Genomic DNA, 19570 nt, shown 5'->3' with positions numbered 1-19570 from the left:
TGAGCTGTGATGCCACAGCACTCTACCCAGGGGGACAGCTTGAGGCTCTGTCTCAAAAAAAAACAAAACTGCATGCCTCTTGTTTCCTCCATAATGTTGGGCAGTTTTTCTTTCTCCCCAGAGGCAATCATATTTATAAATCAAGTTCAATTGGCTCATACTTTAATTATAGAATAATATAATATATGGAATTGCTGTGTGTATATATAATTTAGGTAAATTGTGTCACGTCATATATATTGTTCTTCATTTCCCCCTCCCCAAAAAACTCTTTCCTTGAAATCCATGCATAGAGATATACATTCATTTAAATCATTTAACAACACATACACATACATTTACACGATTTGCTTTAATTTAATAATTTGAATATATCTTGACTAATAAATCCATTTTATTTTCAGTGGGGCTTGGGTTGATTCCAGTGTTTTACTGATATAAACAATGAGGCTACAAGCATTCAGATGCATTTCTTCTCATAAACATTGCTCCTCAGGGATATATACCTACCCAGAAGTGAGTTAAATACGTCAGAGGTAGAAGATGACCATTTGTCACATTTTTGTATATTGCCCAATTTTCTCCAAATAATTGGATCTATGTCCAACTCTACCAGTATGTTTTTTTGTGTTTCCTAACATCATTCTAACATTTGCGATGTTGACTTTAACTTCTTACTATTCGGATGTGTATAAAATCATTTCTCTTTCCATTTGCAGTAAATAAAGTGTGTGTGCTATGAAATGTTTATTTTCCATTAAGTTCTCTTCTTTTCTATAAAATATCCATTCATAACTGTGGCCCACTTTCACGTAACTGTTATGTCAATTTTTAAAGTTTTACATATCAGATTTATTTACATGTACCAAATGTCCATCTTCCTTTTTTATATATGTTGTAAATAGCTTCCATTAGTAAATTGGCTTTTGGTTTTGTTTCTTGCATCTAATCATATGGAATTTTTCAATTTTGATGTAGTGAACTTTGTGTTTTACAAGATGTCCATTTTTTTAAAACTTGCTTAAGAAATCCTGACATAACACAAGTACGTATAGAAATACTCCTAGCTAATGTCTGGCATTTTTAAAATTTAAATTTAAATGCTTTTAGAGGAATCACCTTCTCTCTGGTTCACCACAGACCCCAGCAGGTTTTACTTTATACACCTTACCACTTTCACACATTTCTTCTCAGGTACATGGGGTTGTACTCTTTGGATGAGATAAAGAAGAAGAAGAGAATAAAATTATGTGAATTATATTTCTCAGACTTTAGATTGAATTAAATGGTTATTATAGCTGTACAACCCTAATCTAGGTTTATATGAAAATGAAGACTTGACAGAATGTGTTCTGGGAAATCTATACTATCTATTAAGCATTATTTAAGTTGTGCAGAAATCCAATTTAGTACATTTAACCTGAATTATTTGGGTAACATTTGCCTCGAACAATCTATTTAGGAGCCCTCATTTTCTATCTTTGTATCCCAAATGATTCAATGTTAACTGCAATGTGTGTGACCTGTAGATGCTGGACTGGAGATTAGCAAGTGCGTATTCCATCCTGGCTATGACGCTGATGATGTGGAGCTCAGGAAAAGTGCTCTCAGTGGATGTAGCAACCGAGGTAATGGAAACAAGTTTACAGAACCACATATGTACATTCATTCTTTCATGGACATCAGTCATTTCTACTAGTGTTAGAAGGTGCAGGTGCAGCTGACAAATAGGAAGATACACAGAGGGCGGCACCTGTGGCTCAAAGGAGTAGGACACCGGCCCCATATACTGGAGGTGGTGGGTTCAAACCCAGCCCCAGCCAAAAACTGCAAAGAAAAAAAGAAAAAAAAAAACATGCACACAATATCAGATAGGGAAACAACACACAATCAAGAAACTAAGTGTTTCTCTATTGTCTTATTTTTATTGCCAGCGTGACATTCAAGGTTGCAAATTTAAAATGTAAAGAGTAATGATGATTTTTTTCTCCTCACAGTGGATAAAAAGCAAGCCAGTTATCTAAATGTTAAAAGAAACTTTAAGTAATAACAAAGATTTGTACTCAGTGAGCAAAAAAGCATTCAAGAAGTCATTATCATTTCATACACATTGGATTTAGATTGGCTATGTCAAGATGAAGTGCTTTTATGTAAATTTGAAGTTATTTGCATGGCGAATTTGAGTAGTTTTGTCCAAACTTTTAATTACAGTACAAATGTTTTCTTAGTGCTATGACTAAAGGAAAAAGGAAAAGAAATGTCAGGACATGAGACAGGGAACAATTCATTTGGCTCATTTGATCTTACTAGAAGCATTGATTCTGCGTGCTTCTTAAGGAGCAAAGAGGAAGTCTGAAATGCACATTAAAGAGGATGGGCCTTGTATGAATTGTCTTTTTCCTGAAGATTAAGGATACTTCTGAAAAGAAACAATACTCTCTTTTTGTATGTGTGTCAGTTGCAATAATAAAAGCATAATTTTTGGAGCATGCTTTAAGAGAGAACAAAAATCTTTGCCCTTTGAAGGTTTGTCTTCTTTGTCTCCTGCTTGTTAAAATTTCTTTCCAGTGATTAGAGCATTCTTTCCCTTCTCCACTGTCTATGTTGTCAAGGTCATATAGGGAAAGGGTAAGTTGAGATTTCAGGAGTCGTTGGGGCTTTGCACAAAGAACTATGAGAAGTATTAAAGTTTCTTTTTTATATGATGGTAATGACAGTGGGGAAAACTAACTTCACAGCAGTACTCAGGAGAAACGGAGAGCAGGGAGGTAGGAGGCAGAGAAACAAATTATAAGGTGATGAAAAGCAGACACTAGGGGATGAAGAGGACCTGAGTCCCTAATGACGGGAATCAAAGAGAGCAGATCAGACTGCCGCTGATCAGAAGAACTGATCAAATTGCGGGCACATCTGACTAGATAGGGAAGCCGGAGGCTCAATAGCTTTGGGCTTGTCTGTCGGTATTTCAAAAGAGAGTTGCCTTGAAAGAGCATGAAAAATGCCAGGATTTCATTTTATTAGAGAAAATGAAAAGAATAGAAAGACAATGGAAGTAATAATCCAAGAAGAAAAAGAGAAAGCAAAGAAAAATCAAAACAAAGAACAGGAGTCTGGCACATGGAGAAATGTGATTAAAGCCAGGAAGAAAAAGATCTCCAGGAGCTAAACCTGTTTCCCACACAGGAATATTCTCAGGGTCTTCGTAGTACACAATGACTCAGGATTGTTAAGGGGAGAATTTAAAAATGCTGTATCAGGGCTTAGAAAGGAAAAACTGAGCACCTGTACTTGGATGACTTGGATGAAGGGCAAAGTGGCAATATGTGTAAAAACAAACAAATAAGAAATCTTATTTGTAAAATAAAATGATTGGAATAGCTCACACACCTGTAGACATTCATTAACATTTGTTAATACATCATACGGATGGAGATGGAATGGTCCCTGGGCACCATCCCTGGATCCCTGGAGAAAGAATTGTGTTTATTTTGTAACCCTTAAGTCTAATGCAGAACCTAATACATAGAGGATACTTAATGGTTTGAATCAATAAAGAATGAATAAGTGGTTACGAGAACATAGCATGAGGTTTCTTTTTTTTTCAAAATTCATTAAATAAATATTCATCAAAGAAGTATTGATCACTATAAGAAAAATACAAAGCTAAGCACTGAGTAGACAAAATATAAGACTCACGAGACAAAGGCATGGGCCTCAAGTTTCACTCTAATAAGGAATACCAATATATTATAATCAATAGAATACAAAGTAATAGGTGCATTGATGAAGGAGATATAGATAAAGCACTGTGAGGACACTAATAATAAGGAAGGATGGAGTTGTAAAGAATATTTTTAAAAAAATGATTTGTTTATGTGCTGAATTTTAGAAGCAACCTAGGAGATTTTTTTTCTTTATATTTTTGTTTAGTTTTGTTGTATTTTCTCCCCACGTCTGTGGGTTTCAGTCCCCAAAGGTCAACCTTTCTCTTTGAAAAATAACCCCATGAGAAATTACAAAGATGGAAATGCCCAATGCGGGAATTTTACATATTCAGAGTGTCTTTGCCTAAATGAAGGGAATCCCCCCTCTTTTCTCTGCAGGCCTTTGATTCTGCAGTCACAGATGGACAGTCACCACCCACAGTCAGGGAGGAGAAATCAGCCACTGATCTAGCAGCAAAACTCTTTCTTCTTGATGAACTGGTGTCCCTGGAGAATGATGTGATTGAGACAAAGAAGAAAAGGAGTTTCTCTGGTTTTGGGTCTCCCCTAGACAGACTCTCAGCTGGATCTGTAGATCATAAAGGTAAACAGAGGTAAGTGAACTCTTGGAGAAGGAAAGATTTTAGTTTCTTTCTTTCTTTTTTTTTGTTCTTTTTAAGTCTTTCATTCTGGGCTCTGAAACAGAAAATTCTGTTTTAAAAATACAGTGAAAACCTTGTAAATAAACAGATGATAGGGTGTCAGCTAACTTACTAGTTTAACAGTGTGATCTTGGAAATAAGTGTTTAGAGTTGGAAAATGAGTGCTATAGCCTCCATAGCTGACCACCTCCCTGCAGTAGTCCAGACACGTACCCCATGTACATATCAGTACAGTCGGCCAACTTCCTTATGTTGACCACCTCTGTAAGTGATTAATACATCACTACTGTATTTTTGTCATAATATTTCCTAAAAGTCTGCTGAATGCAGATAAAAAATAATGAGGTGAGGAGACACGTGTGTGCATTGAGGTAAATACTTTGGTCAACTGAGCTTTTTATTGAATAGAGGTCACCAGAACAGCACTTAGTTTTGACGCTTGCTATAAAGTTTTCCAAAATATGTGAATGAATCCTGAGAGGAGAACTCTCAGGACTTGGTATCAGTGCAAAAGTGTTTAAGTCCAGTTTCTGCTCTTGTCCAGCCATGTGAATCGTACATGTACCTTTATCCTTTATCTCAAGCTTATTTATCTGTAAAATGGGGGAATTTCATTCCTTCCATAATATGAACTTAGATAATCAAATGTAAAAGCTTTGTAAAATATTGGTTATCATAAGAGAATTAGAGTAGTGAATCTGCCTTTACTCATTGAGAAATGGTCAATATTTTAAAGCAACCATTTCAAACTCAGTTCATTTCCTACTCCCTCAGTATCTGTTCATCATGCTATAAATTTCATAGTGGTAATGGCACAAAAGTCCACCTAATTACTTAGACAGGGATCTGGGCGATTTACTAGGAATCTTTATGCTCACCTTGAACATTTTGTATCTCAATCAATTCTCTAAATCTGATTTGTTTTATGTTAAGTATCTCTAGAATATCTCCCCTTAAGAGTTTTCTAATTCTAGCCTAAATTATTATTTTTTAGATTATTTCCTTCTCCAGTCTTTCCTCATCTCCATCTGCACCATCATCACCACCCATTATCACCAATGTGACCTCTAGTCTGCTACCAGGATGATCATCTAAGAGTCTTGTGTGAAATGTTCCCCACTGCTTTCAATGTAAAAGTCAAATTCCTTAGCAAAACCTACAAAGAATTCTATGATCTAGCACCTTATTTCTTCTTGTTCTTATCTTTACTTCCTTTGGTTCAGTCATATTTGTTTCCTGGAGCTCCAGGTCTTGTCATCTTGTTCGTGGTTCCATGATTTGTCTATGGTCAGTAATTATTAGTATACAGAATACCATTTGCTAGTCCCCTGTTCTACAAAGTTACATTAGAAAATAAAATCATTACTTGGAGACTGCAATTTATCCTACTTGTACTTCAGAAATAATCTCATACCTGCATTTTGTAAAGCAGACTTTACTTTAACCAGAGAAATACAAATTAGTTCACTTCTGGTCTAGGTACTATATTGGAGTCTGGTGAGAAAGAGGAGAAAAATGTAGTCTTTATCCCTCAAAGAACCCACATACAAAAAGAACATGTATGGGTTGTGGAAGCCTATGGTATTCTTGGCTATTGCAGTTGTGGCTCTGTATGTGTTACCCAGCATGCCACAGCAGGAGTCAGAATTCTGCCTCATGGACTGATTGCAGACCTGGGCCAGCCAAGACAGTAGATCCCCCATGGCTACTACCCTCAGCTGTGGGCAGGACACACCATGCCAGAACCCCCACCCTACCCAATCTTCTATGTATCCCAACCTCCTTAGCCTCAGTAGAGTGTATGACATCACAGCTCACAGCAACCTCAAACTCTCAGGCTTAAGCAATTCTCTTGCCTCAGCCTCCCCGGTAGCTGGGACTACAGGTGCCCACCACAACACCCACCTATTTTTTGTTGTTGTTGTTATTGTGGTGATTGTTGTTTGGCAGGCCCAGGCCAGTTCAAACCAGCCAGCCCTGTTGTATGTGGCCAGTGCCTTAGCCGCTGAACTACAGGGGCTGAGCCATATAAATAAGTTCTTGACTCAACCACTCAAGAGCACAAATATGTCTCCTCTCTTTAAGCTAAATTATCAATAAGTTGATTATAAAGTTCATTCTTTGAAATAAAAGCCAGAAGAGCCAGAAAAAGTCTGAAAATAGTAGAAAGAAGAGCCCTACCAGATCTTTTTCTCTTTACATATAGACCAAGATGGTATTTTTTTTTTAATTTCCAAACAAGTGGTTTTGTCACATGGATATCTTGAATAATGTTTAAGTCAGGGCTTTTGGTATGCCCATCCCCGGAATAGTGTTCATTGTACACCATAGGTAAGCTTTCATCAGACATCCCTGCCACCTTTCTCCTTTCTTGGTTTCTCATGTCCTTTATATTGTATTATGCCCAATGTGGACTTACTGGTCAGTTCTGGTAATTAGTGAGAACATGGGGTGTTCTTCACTTAGATCTCCAGTTCTATCCAAGCTGCTACAAATACCATTATTTTATTCCTTTTTATGGCTGAGTAGTATTCCATAAATACCCCCACCATTTTTAAATCCACCCAGCAATTGACAGGCATATAGATTGCTTCCACATCTTTACAATTGTAAATTGCAGTGCTATAAATATTAGAGTGCTGGTGTCTTTTTAATAAAGTGAATTGGGTAGATACCTAGCAGTGGGGTTGTGGGATTGAATGGTAGGTCTACATTTATTTCTTTAAGGAATCTCCATAGTATTTTCCACATAGTTTGTACTAATTTGTTGTCCCACCAACAATGTATAAGCATTTCTTTCTCTATGTATGCACACCAGCATTTTTGACTTTTTACTAATGTCCATTCTGATGGGAATAAGGTGGAATCTCATCATAGTTTTAAGTTGCATTTCCCCCTGATTAGTGGTGTTGAGCATTTTTCTCATATGCTTGTTAGCCATTTGTCTATTTTCTTTTGAAAAACTTCTTTCTGTTCATGGCTTTTGCTCACTTTTTGATGGGGCATTTAATTTTTTTCTTGGTGGTTTGTTTGAGTTCTTTGTAGATTTTGAAGATTTTAGACCTATTGCAGAAGAATGAACGAGGACCTCAAACTCTTACCATACACAAAAATTAGTTCAAGAGGTATATAAAAGACTTAAATGTAAAGCACAAACCATAAAAATTCTAGAAGAAAATGTAGAAAAATCAGTCTAGGCATTGGTCTAGGCAAAGAATTTATGACAGAGACCCAAAGATCCCGAAAGCAACAACAAAAATATATAAACGGCACTTGATTGAATTAAAAAGCTTCTGCATAGCAAAGGAAACAATCAACAAAGCAAACAGACAATCTACAGAATGAGAGAAAATATTTGCAAACTATACATCTGACAGAGGTGTAATACCCAGATCTTTCTACAGTTTTGTTTTTTCACTAGAACATAGGTTATCAATAGATAGATGGATAGGCTGATAGATAGATCAGAACAGAAACTCAAGAAATGGACTCAATTATATTTGCAACTTTAATATGTATAAAAGCAGCATCTCATGTTAGTGAGTAAAACAGGACACTTCAAATAAATGATGCTGAGAACTGGAAAAATTGATAAATTCTCAAGCTATATGTCATGAAAAAGTCTAAATGGATTAGAGATTTAAGTGAAAAAATAAAAGTAGATGAGCCCATATGGGAATAGAAGAAAACATTGCTGAAGTTCTATGGAGAGTGAACTCTTCTAAATTCTTTTTTTTTTTTTTTTTTTTGAGATAGAATCTCACTTTGTCGCCCTCAGTAGAGTGCCATAGTGTCACAGGTCACAGAAACCCCAAACTCTTGGGCTCAAGTGATTCTTTTAAAAGTTTGCAACTTATATCAAAGATGAACAGTTAATGTCTCTAAATATAAAGAACTTTGAAAAATAGAGAAGAAAAAACTATAGAGAATGGAATAAAAACAACAGACAATTCATGGGAAAAATGTAAATAACTCTTAACCATGGAAAAAGATGCCAACCGTTCTCATTACAAGAAAAAATATATTAAAAATTTCATTGATAGACTATTCATTTCTCATGTATGAGATTGGCCAAAAAAGCATCTTTTAAACAGTGAAATAATTATGGACAAAGCTGTAAAGACAAGGCATGCCATGTGTTGCTGATAGAAATACAAAATGAAGGCTCAGCGCCTATGGCTCAAGTGGCTAAGGCGCCAGCCACATACACCTAAGGTGGCGGGTTCGAATCTAGCCCAGGCCTGCCAAACAACAATGATGGCTGCAACCAAAAAATGGCCAAGAGTTGTGGCGGGCACCTGTGGTCCCAGCTACTTGGGAGGCAGAGACAGAAGACTCACTTAAGCCCAGGAGTTGGAGGTTGCTGTGAGCTGTGATGCCACAGCACTCTACCCAGGGGGACAGCTTGAGGCTCTGTCCCAAAAAAAAAGAAATACAAAATGAATCACTTCTTGGCCCTTTGACTAAGATCAAGCATGGAATACAGAATGCAATCCCTATAGAGTCTAATTTGATATGATAATATCCAGTACACAGTAATCTCTTGGTCTAACAGTCTTCCTGCTCCTAGAAAGCTCTTATTTTTATGCTAGCAAAAATGTTTTTAAAAAAAGAAAGGGCAAAACTACTCATTTTACAACTCTTTATAACAAGAAAATATACAGATGTCAAAAAAGGAATGGATAAACTGTGACATCCTCACAATGGAGAACTGTGCAAATCCACAGCCATAAAAAGGAATGAGAAATATCCCTACAATCTGCATAAATCGTAGTCTATGATTTATTCTATGATTTATGGCATCGTTAATTAGCAATAGCAAAACAGATCAACATGAGTATAGTACAGGACTATTTTAAAATGGCAATAAAAATTTATAAATGTTTATATTAAAAAGCAAGGGGGTAAAAATGCAAACTAATGTTAATTGCCTTTATATAGGGAAAGTTAGAGAAAAGAATAAAGAAGTCAAAAATAAAAACTGGTTTTATTTTAAAAAAACTGGTCTTATTTGAATATAGAATAAGTACTCATTCAGTGTCATCAGTATGTTCCTGGAAACTGACATTAGACAAAATGATGTTTAATGAAACCAATTTGACCAAAGGCTAATCAATATAAACTGGAATTAATTTCCTACGGCACATTTCTGGTCACAAAAAATCATGAAACTTCCAAATAAAATCTCAAAACATGTCTAATATCCAGCATTGAAATAAATATGAACTATACGTCCATTTAAGAAAGATTTATAAAAATGAGGATAATTACTCAATTTTTGGCCAGTGATGACAGTCATGGGGATAGTGTGTTAGACCAAGAAAGAAATGTTTGCAGAGCAAAACTTATAAGGAGCATCTCTTACCACCATGCAGTTTAACAAAATTTTATCCAATATGTCAGGCTCCTATGTGCTTTCATATCATGCTGTTTATCATTATGGAAATGTATGATGGTCACATACTTTACAAATTTTTATTTTATAATAATTTCTGTTTCATTTATTCATTCATTTTCCAAACTTTTTATTCAAATTCAGGGTTGTAAGTGTCCAAGTCTATCCCAGCTGTTCAGGACAGAAGGTGGGGAGGCAGCCCTGGACAGGACATCATTCCGTCCTAGGGTTCACTCACAAACACACCCACACTCACTTATTCTGAGACTATCAAGACACAGCAATTAACCTAACGGGAACATCTTTCAGATGTGGGAGGAGACCACATAGTACTGGAGAAAACCCACAGGGACAGGAGAAAAACATGAGCAAACTCCACTTCACACAGACAGTGGCACAGCCAGGTATCAATTTTTTTTTCTCATCAACACAATAATCAACTGTACCTGGTTTTAGCTTTGAAATCATTCAAATATATTACATGATGCTATAATAAAAATAAATATTAAAATGTGATGCCTAAATACTTTAAATGACAATAGTTTATGAATTGAAATTAATTAGTGTAAATGTATATTCCAGTTAATAACATTGCTACACAAAGAAGATTTATACCAAGTGACAGAATAATTTAATTTGGCTCTACATCCCTAGTGAAATAAATGAGATTAAAAAGCTTGAGAGAAAAAGAATCTTAAAACTATTTTCAGAAATGATATTACTGGTGGTAATTTCCATATTACTCTTCTGAGACAGTTAAGTGTATATTGTGGTAAAAAGCAAATATTTTTTGATAATCTAATTCTGTCATTTCCTGGTGCTAATAAGAACTGGGACTCACAACATGAAAAAAATAAGATAAAGTTGTTAGGTGAAAATGTTAAATAAAAATATAACCCTGACATGGCATGATTTTTAAAATGTCCATGATACATTCGTGTTAGTATGAACTCATGTTTCTGAAATAATAACATGAGCTCATGATTCAGTCTGTAAACTAAAAATTCCCCAAACCCATCACCAATCCAAGAGAAATGAGCAACGCTAATGACCAGATGGTTGTCTCCCAATACCATTTCCGACTTAAAAGAACAACTCCTGAGTTAAAGCATTGAGGCAGAAAATGAACAAAATGAGCTTGAATATCTTGTCCTGCCTCATAGCAAGGAAGCTCGCTCTAAGAGCAGATCAAAAAGACTCAGTTGGCAACATGAAGACCTTCCCACTGGTTAAAGTATGACAATCTGTGTATCAATGAAAACATTAACTACCTTAAATCTGCTTAAATATGTGATTCAAAAATAATATTGTATAGACTAATAACTCGTCTGTAGAATGCTCTAGTTATCAGTTCATTGTCCCAAAAACTTCTAAATGAAGAAAACATTAAACCCACCTTTCTAATGGGAGCCGCATCACTAACAAGTGAAATTTCTCTTTATAGAATTTTTACAGCTAAAACAATCAAGAAATGACAGGATTAAGTATGTAAAGTAGAATTTTTTTTCATAGAATTATTCTGGCTAATAAATGAAAAGGGAAGATAAAATATCTCTATTTTGCAAACTCTACTGAATTAATGGATCCGGACAATGATCATTAACCTCTCTTACTATCACAAGAGGAAAAACAGCAAAGTCTTTATATGCTCCTGATGAAAGAAACAGCACTACCTATGAAATAGCATTGTCCCTCCCAAAACAGTCTTGTCTCTAGATCCACCCACCCATTTTCAAGAAATAGAGAAGACAAATGATTTCAGAGACACTACAGGGATATAAACAGCAATGTCCAGAGTATGGAAAACTACAGGATAAATAATGCAGTTTTTCCAAAATATAAATTAGAAGGTTTGAAGAGATAAAAAAGGAGATGAAAGAGGAAGGTGATCCTAAAGATTAAAGGACATTAAGAGACAGACATATTAATTTGTCACAAAGTTTTTACAGTCCTAATCCAAACAATGGTCAGTTTAAAAATTAACATAGTTGACAAACAATTGTAAAGATGAACGGCAACTATTTGATGATACTAAGTAATTACTGTCGACTTTTAAATGTGAATATGGTACTGCCATTAAAAAGCAAGAGAGATACCTCAGTTAGATATTTTAATATGAAGTTATTTATCTGAGATCTTCCTCAAAATAATACGCGAGGGGGGTAGAACAGAAAAGGCAAGATTTGCAATAAATTGGTAATCATTGACTTAGAAGGATGGGTACATCACAGAAATTCTACCATTCTATTTTGGCATGTGTTGGAAATATTCTATAACAAAATTTAAAAAATAAATAAACACTGAGAAAAACAGATTAGACCTAGCAGAAGAGTAAAGCCTTATCATAACATTACGCTAAAAGAGTGACTCAGAGTACATCAAACAGATATGGAGACTAGAATGAGAAATTTAATGTGTGGTTTAGTTTGAGAAGAACTTTGTGGGAACAAACGGAAGAGAAATAGTTATTATTGGAAGAGATTATAGGTATTTTATTAGTAATTTTCAAGAAATGATAAAAAATGATTTTCAAATTCAGTAATAACAAACCCTGATGCAGTAACTGGCAATGTTGACACAAATCCAGTGACCAGTTAAGTAGATTAAGAGCTATTATCCTCTTTTTTTTTTTTTTTTTTTTTTTTCAGTTTGGGCAGGGGCCAGGCTTCAACCCGCCACCCCTGGTATACAGGCCGGCACCCTACTCCTTGAGCCAAGGCACCGCCCCAGAACAATTACCCTCTTAAGAGAAAACTCATGTGAAAGATTGCTTATAGGCTTGGACGTTAGGGGCAAGTTCTTGAGAAGGGTGAGTAGCACAGCATGGATTCACTATGAGGTAATGAGAATAAGCAGGATAATAACAGAGGATTTTAGTAGACTAATTTATGGCCTTGGGAAGTTAAAATTGATCTTTTTTCTCCATTTCTCTGCCTTTTTCTTCACCTCTATCTACTCCCAGAAGTTTGACAGTATTAGGAGAGCTAAGGCATTTTCACAGAAGCTTACCCATGGGAATGAAAAATTGACGATTACTGCTAAGCTAGACTCTCTAGTCTTTTTATTTTTATTTTTTATTTCAGATTAACATGAGGCTACAAACAATTCGGTTATAGCGTTGGCATTTGTTAGGAAGAGTCCTTGTTGTAGTGTCCACACGCAGAAGTTGTACCCTATACCCTTAAGTGGGAGCACAGATACTACTTAATCCAGGGCTTCAGAAGCTTTTTTGTGTCATGCGCCACTTTGTCACTTTTGAGAAAGCTGTGGACCCCTTCTTAGAATATTGTTTTTCAATAGAACTCATAAGAGTTCAAAGGTTACCAATTATGTAGAAACAAAATTATCAAAATACTTTTAATTAATTTCTACTCTAATGACATGTTTATTGATATGTTTATATGCTTCTTTATTGATTATGCTTTTCTATTTATTCATGATATAAGATCTAGAGACAGGTCTGAAAACAATAATTTCAAGTAGTACTAAACATAAACACCATTTCAAAGTATCTACTACTAAAACGTGTTCTGAAAATCTGTGATTCCTTTGTATCACTAAAGTCCAGGTACGATTAATACTATTGTGATTTGTAATAAAATCCTCTGTTATTATCCTGCTTCTTATTCTCATTACCTCATATTGAATCCACACTGTGCTGCTCACCCTTCTCACGAACTTGCCCCTAATGTTCAAGCCGATAATCAATATGCCATATTTTAATTACCAGTTAATAAAACCAAAAATACAACCATTTCCCATCTGTATTTCTGGACCCCTGAATCATTCTGGTATATAATTCCAGCTTTAAAAATGTTGTCTCAAGCATAAAATTGCATTATCTATCCTAAACTACTATAAAATATGCAGAAAACAAAAAAATTAAATTCATTTTTGAAAATGCCCACCAAGCGAGGGAAATATGAGAAATAAACATTTGAAGGAAAACAAAAGTGAAAACAAACATAAAAATCTGAATAGGGCCAAGTCTTTTCATTTTAAGATGTCAAATCATTTTAAGATGAAGCCAAGAAGCACCTATTGTTCTTACTTTGTGTTAACATGTTTTTATATGAATATGACATTAGCTTCATTTTCAGAGGCACTTCCAAATGAATTCTCAAAACAACATTAACTATGCTTTTAAGTCCAAGATATTTTCCTGATTTCAGTTAACCCATTTAAAGTCCAAAGTTAAGAATCATCCATCTATGTAAATAAAAGGAAGCAGGTATGATTACATCTCTGGCAAAATAGTATCTATCGGAAGACCCTTTAGTGTTACAAGACAGTGATGATTGGCCTGGAATTTTTCTAAAGAATGATTTCTCTCACTCCTTCACACAATCCTAAAAATATTTTATGAACAATAACAATAATAATACTCAATGTTTGGATTTAATTACTACTAAACATTTCCATTACAATTATCACTTTACTTCTGCCATTAATAATAGGACAGCCAAGCAAGGACAATGATTGTGCCAGTCAGGGTTCTGACAAGAAGCAGGTGGCACCTTTGAAACAGGAACATTTAAGAAGGGTTTATTCAAAGGAAGTCTGTTTACCAAATCCTGTGTAGATACAGATTATAATAGAACAGCACAGCAGCCCAGGGCCCTGGCCTGAACGGGTGAGGAAGGGAGAGGTGTCTAAACCTCAGAGAGCTGTAGAGAGCCAGATGCCTTGGGAGAAGCAGTAACTTTCGTTCAGGAGCACAACTCAGGAAGACACCTTCCAAGGAACAAGCCAGGGGAAAATCACACCTGACTTCTCTCCGGTCTTCTTCTCAGAGTTGCGTATTGTTTGACCCAAACCAAAGCCAGAGGGCACAAGAATATTTGGGATTTACAAAGGTCAGCCTCCTAGGGCTCAAAGGAGGGTGAGAAAAGGCAAAGAGTAGATCTCAGGAGCAGAGGAAAGGTATCCTGCTCAATTATACACAGTCTATGGATTCAGGTCAGGAAATACTGATTTTGGGGGGGGGGGAGGCCTAGGGGCCGGGGCTGGGTTTGAACCCACCACCTCCAACATATGGGGCCGGTGCCCTACCCTTTTGAGCCACAGGGGCCACCCAAGAAATACTTCTTTGGAAATCATATGATAACCACTTAAAACTAAAAGAGAACTCCAGAGGACATAATCAGAAAAATAATTTTACTGCCCACTCATATGTATTCAAACCCTCTACCCCCTGGATAATCCTAATGGCAGGGACTAATGACTCTACTGGTCACATTGAAAAAATAAGAATACCTCTGGTCACATGTATTAGAAAAATAGCCATATTTCAGTAATTAAAATAACCATTTTTTTTTTTTGCCTTAGCCCAAATCATGAATATTATTAAAGCTTCTCTTTTTCCTGTCTTGGGCCCCATTGATCCTGGAATGGCTATGGTAGGAAGGGGCTGTAACCCATCTGTCTTCACTCTATCTGATGGCAATGAGCTACCTTTTGTCTCCTTAAGAGCTGGGGAGGAAGATATATGCAGAGCCGCACAACAGAGTCTGATTTGACTAATGTCTCACAACCTGCCTTTAGTGCTGTCTGGCACTCGTGCATGCCCAAAGCTGACTCCTTATCATGGAACAATTTGGGGGTCCTCAGTAACCCCCAATGGGATCGTTAATGTAGGCATCCTTGCCTCCAGCAATATTCCTCTTCTGCAGGTCAATTATACCCCTCTCCCTCATCCTTTCTCTCATCTTCTCATTGACACCATCACCAGCAGCCTGCTGAGTTTTCTTCACCTATCAGCCCTGGCAAGAACCCTGGTGCAAGGTCCTTTTTATGATTATCCTAGGACAAACTTATCCATACACACTGCATGTGCTCATTAAACCCATGGCCTTGACTGTTTCTGAAAGTGAAGCTGTTCCTTGTGTAGTCATCTCTTCACTTGGCTGTCAAGTTAATTCTGATAGCTTCTCACCCTTTCAATTTCATAGACACTATTTTATTAAATCTACCATGCTTCAACAGGTACATTTTATACTCTAGAAGTCCTTTCCCTGTATGAAAGAATAAGAAAAGTGCTGGTGGTTTTTTAATAACGTGCTCCCAAGAAATCCTTCCTTCCCTACTTATTCAATGTCAATTCTTGTATTAGATTAAAATTGGAAAAAAAAAAAAAAAAAAACCAGTTTGTAGCAACCTTCTTTGAGAATATCACACAAGTCTAGCACCTCGCTTTGGAATGCAAGAGGAAATTCTTGTCACCTACTCTTTTCGTTGTCCCTCAGCCTTTTGGGGACACAGCCAGAAATTGAGATAGAAAGAATTCCATTTTAACAGACTGGTGAATTCACTTTTAAATCCCTATAACATCCTAAGAAGGAGGTATTATAATCCCCATTTTATTAGTATATTTTCAGAGAGATAAAATGATTTCCCTGAGATTATCTAGCTATAAATTATGTGATAGGTTGTTTAACTCCAAGTCCACTAACTTTCCACTTAAATAAGTTAATTCCATTAAAGAAACTAAAGCTCTGAGTGAATGAAATGCTTGTCAAAGGCCAGGAACAGTGAGGTTCATTTAGAATATATACATGGAATAAATACATTTAACATTTCCATACCAGTGATATCTGGGTTTCTATCCTAAGCCAGACATAGTTTTGGGTTAAAGTTGGGAATAGCAATGCAAGGTTCAATTTGTCAGATGTGATTGCCCTTCTTGATGACAGCTCCAAAGATTAAAAAAAAAAAATCCTAACTTTTTATTTCCTTTCTAATTCATCATGAAGAAGTGCCACAAAGCTTTGCCAACCTAGGCACAGCATGTGGTTTTAAGGGGCCAATACATAATGCTTGGGGGAAAAGAAAGCATATGAGTTAGTTCCTCAAAACCACATCATCACTCACATTTACTGTGGTCCTTCATCCTAACATTCTGTAATTTGAATTTAAAGTCTAACTGTCTGTTTCAGATTTAAACGTGGCTCTGTGGACCTTGATTATTTTCTTTCTCATCCTTGGCAGGGCCTTGCTGAGTCCTTCATTTTGGGCTCTCCTCACACATCAGTCCTTCCAGGCTCCTATAGTGACAGATCTGTTCAGCTATGGCTATTTCTTAATTTCACTCTCTAATTTAAATTGCAATAACAAAGATTGCAAGATTCAGGGATAAACACTTGTTTTATTGTTTTCATATCCTCCCTTAATTTTCCTACATTTCCTAACTTTTTCCTAGAACTCCCAAATTGGGTGTTATCTCTTCTCTCATGGAATCTTACAGTTCTTGAATCTCACACTAATAGATATCTATTGCTTTGTAACAAATGACTAAAACTGAGCAGCTTAAGACAACAATAAGCATTTTCGTCCTCACAGTTTCTATGCATCAGAAATGCAGAATAAACTCCATTGGGTCCTTCCCACTTGCAGTCTCCTCCAAGGTTACAGCTGGCCAGAGCATCAGTCATCTGAAGGCTATACTGAGGCTAGACATGCACTTCTAAAATGACCCACTCTCTTGGCTGAAGTCAGAAGCCTCAGTTCCTCACTGACTGTTGGCAGGAGGCTTTCATTCTTTGCCATGTAAACCTCTCTACAGGGCTGTTAGAGCATACTTAGGAAAGGGCAGCTAGCTTCTCCCAGGTGAAGCAATCCAACAAAACAATGCAGAACCTGAGATAGCTTTCACTACTTCAAACAGCACCATTTTTATAATACCTTATTGGTTACCAAAACCAGCCATATTCATTCCATGTGGAAGGAGACTACATGACAGTAGAAGTCTCGGAGACCATCTTGGAGTATGGTCACTACATTCATATTAGTTTTATACTATAATAGTTTATTTCTGTTTTTCACTAATATAAACTACTAAATTATTTAAAAGAACATCGTTTGTTAACCATTACTATATCCTCCCTGTTTGGATAGTGTTGGTGGAGCTACATGACTTCCTGGGTCTAGTATTTTATTGATAGTAGCAACAAACTCGACTATTATTTCTAAGGAGCTTTTGTGTACTCTGATTCCAAGTTTCTTTCCTTAGAACTCAAAACCATTAACAGGGTAAGTAAAAGACAACTAATGAAAAAAGTTTTAAAGTTCACGTTAAATACCTATTAAATATAATGAAATAACATTTACACATGAAATTACCGGAGTACTCACACAAAATAAGCCATCCAAACTGAAAGGTGCAGTTACCATACAGAACATCTTCTCAGACCATAATGTGTTTAAATAAATAACAAAAGGATAACCAAAAAGAAGGTGCAATTCTCAACTTTTTAAATGAGAATATTTTTATCTCAGTATCAAAACTGCAAATGGAAGTAACAAGAAAAAAAATTATGGGACACTCTTATTAACAGCTATCTACACAAAATTCCTACCAAAAATACTGGAATAAATCCAATTCTGTATTTTAAAAAATGATACACCATTATCATGTTTGGGTTTATCACAAAAATACCATACAAGGTTTATTTACTTTAGAAAATCAATTAATATAATTGATAAGTTGAAGAAATAAATCACATTATCTCTATTGATGCAGAAATAGCATTCAATAAAGTTAAATACCTCTTCATGATTGAAATTACTAATAAATTAATAAAGGAAGGAAAAAAATTTTAATCAAGTTAGAGACACTATAAAAATCACCTGCAACACATATTCTTAAATGATACCACTTGCAACAATAGTAAATCTAACAAGTAGAAAGCATTTTTTATGAAGAAAATTATAAAAACCATTGAAGACATTAAAAATATTCTAAATAAATGATTGTGAACAATAAGACAGTATTATAAAAATTCTAATTCTTTCCTAAGTGACTTATACCTTAGATTCAATATGACTTCAGTGAAAATTGCAATAGGAAAAGGAGCAGAGCAAGATGACCAAACAGAAACCTTCAGAGATTGTTCCTCCACATAAACGCCTAATTCAACCATCACCCACACAAGCCAGCATTTTCAGAAGAATCAAAAATCAGGTGATCATGCTACCTGGTTTTAACATTATTTATCTAGGAAAGAAGCACTGAAGAGGGCAGAAAATGCAGTGTTGCTTTGAAAAGTCACCTCTTACCCATCCCTCCCACAGCGCTATGAAGGCACACCAAGTGGAGACAGAACCTGTGTGTCCGGTGGAAGGAGAGGGAAGTGATTTGAGGGCTTTGCATTGAAACTCAGGGCTACCCTGGCAGAGGGAGCACAATACAGGGCGGAATTCTTCTAGTGCCTATGAAGGGAACATTGTTGAGCAGACCAACCAGAGGGAAATCCTCTAACCTGAAACCTGAGTTCCAGCTACCGCCACATCAGTGTTAGAGGACCTGGGCCATGGGTAGAAAAAGAATTCTTGACTCAAAGATTGAGACATAGTTTAAAGCAAAAAGTTTATTTTGCTTTTTGAAGGAGGAAAAGGCACAGTACAAAAGGAAGAAGAAATTCCAGCCATAGAAGGAGTGACTGGGGATTTTTATTAAGAGTTGGAGAGCAAAGAATTTGTTATTATAATAGGTTATTTGTTTTCTAGTGTAGTTAATGTTGTGAAATGATAACTGAAGATTATCATTTTCCAGAGCACTTTTTTTCTGTTAGGTTGGTGTTATCTGGTTTCTCAGAAGGTAGTCTGGCAAATTCTGAAGGGCTATCTACCCTATTATGTATGTTTGTTTGTTTGTTTGGTTGGTTGGTTAAGAAGTCTTCTAGTTCTTCAAATAAGCTCTTTTTAAAAAAGGTTAAGAATAGGTGATCAGGCTCGGCGCCTGTGGCTCAAGCGGCTAAGGCGCCAGCCACATACACCTAAGGTGGTGGGTTCGAATCCCCAGCCCGGGCCCG

The 19570-nt window shown here is 36.1% G+C and overlaps 1 protein-coding gene across 1 annotated transcript in view; it reads left to right on the top strand.

Moving 5' to 3' along the window:
• Positions 1 to 1529: 1529 nt before the first annotated feature.
• Positions 1530 to 19570, top strand: part of OSTN (osteocrin) — a 29374-nt gene continuing 11333 nt past the window's right edge. Inside the window, exons 1-2 of the mRNA XM_003792700.1 lie at positions 1530 to 1628; positions 4104 to 4318. Coding sequence (XP_003792748.1) covers positions 1530 to 1628; positions 4104 to 4318 — 314 coding nt within the window. The remainder of the gene's footprint in view (positions 1629 to 4103; positions 4319 to 19570) is intronic.

Source organism: Otolemur garnettii, unplaced genomic scaffold, assembly GCF_000181295.1.
Source record: "Otolemur garnettii isolate 467f Iridium unplaced genomic scaffold, OtoGar3 scaffold00060, whole genome shotgun sequence".
Classification (NCBI taxonomy): Eukaryota; Metazoa; Chordata; class Mammalia; order Primates; family Galagidae; genus Otolemur; species Otolemur garnettii.
This window is presented reverse-complemented; position numbering and strand designations above follow the sequence as displayed.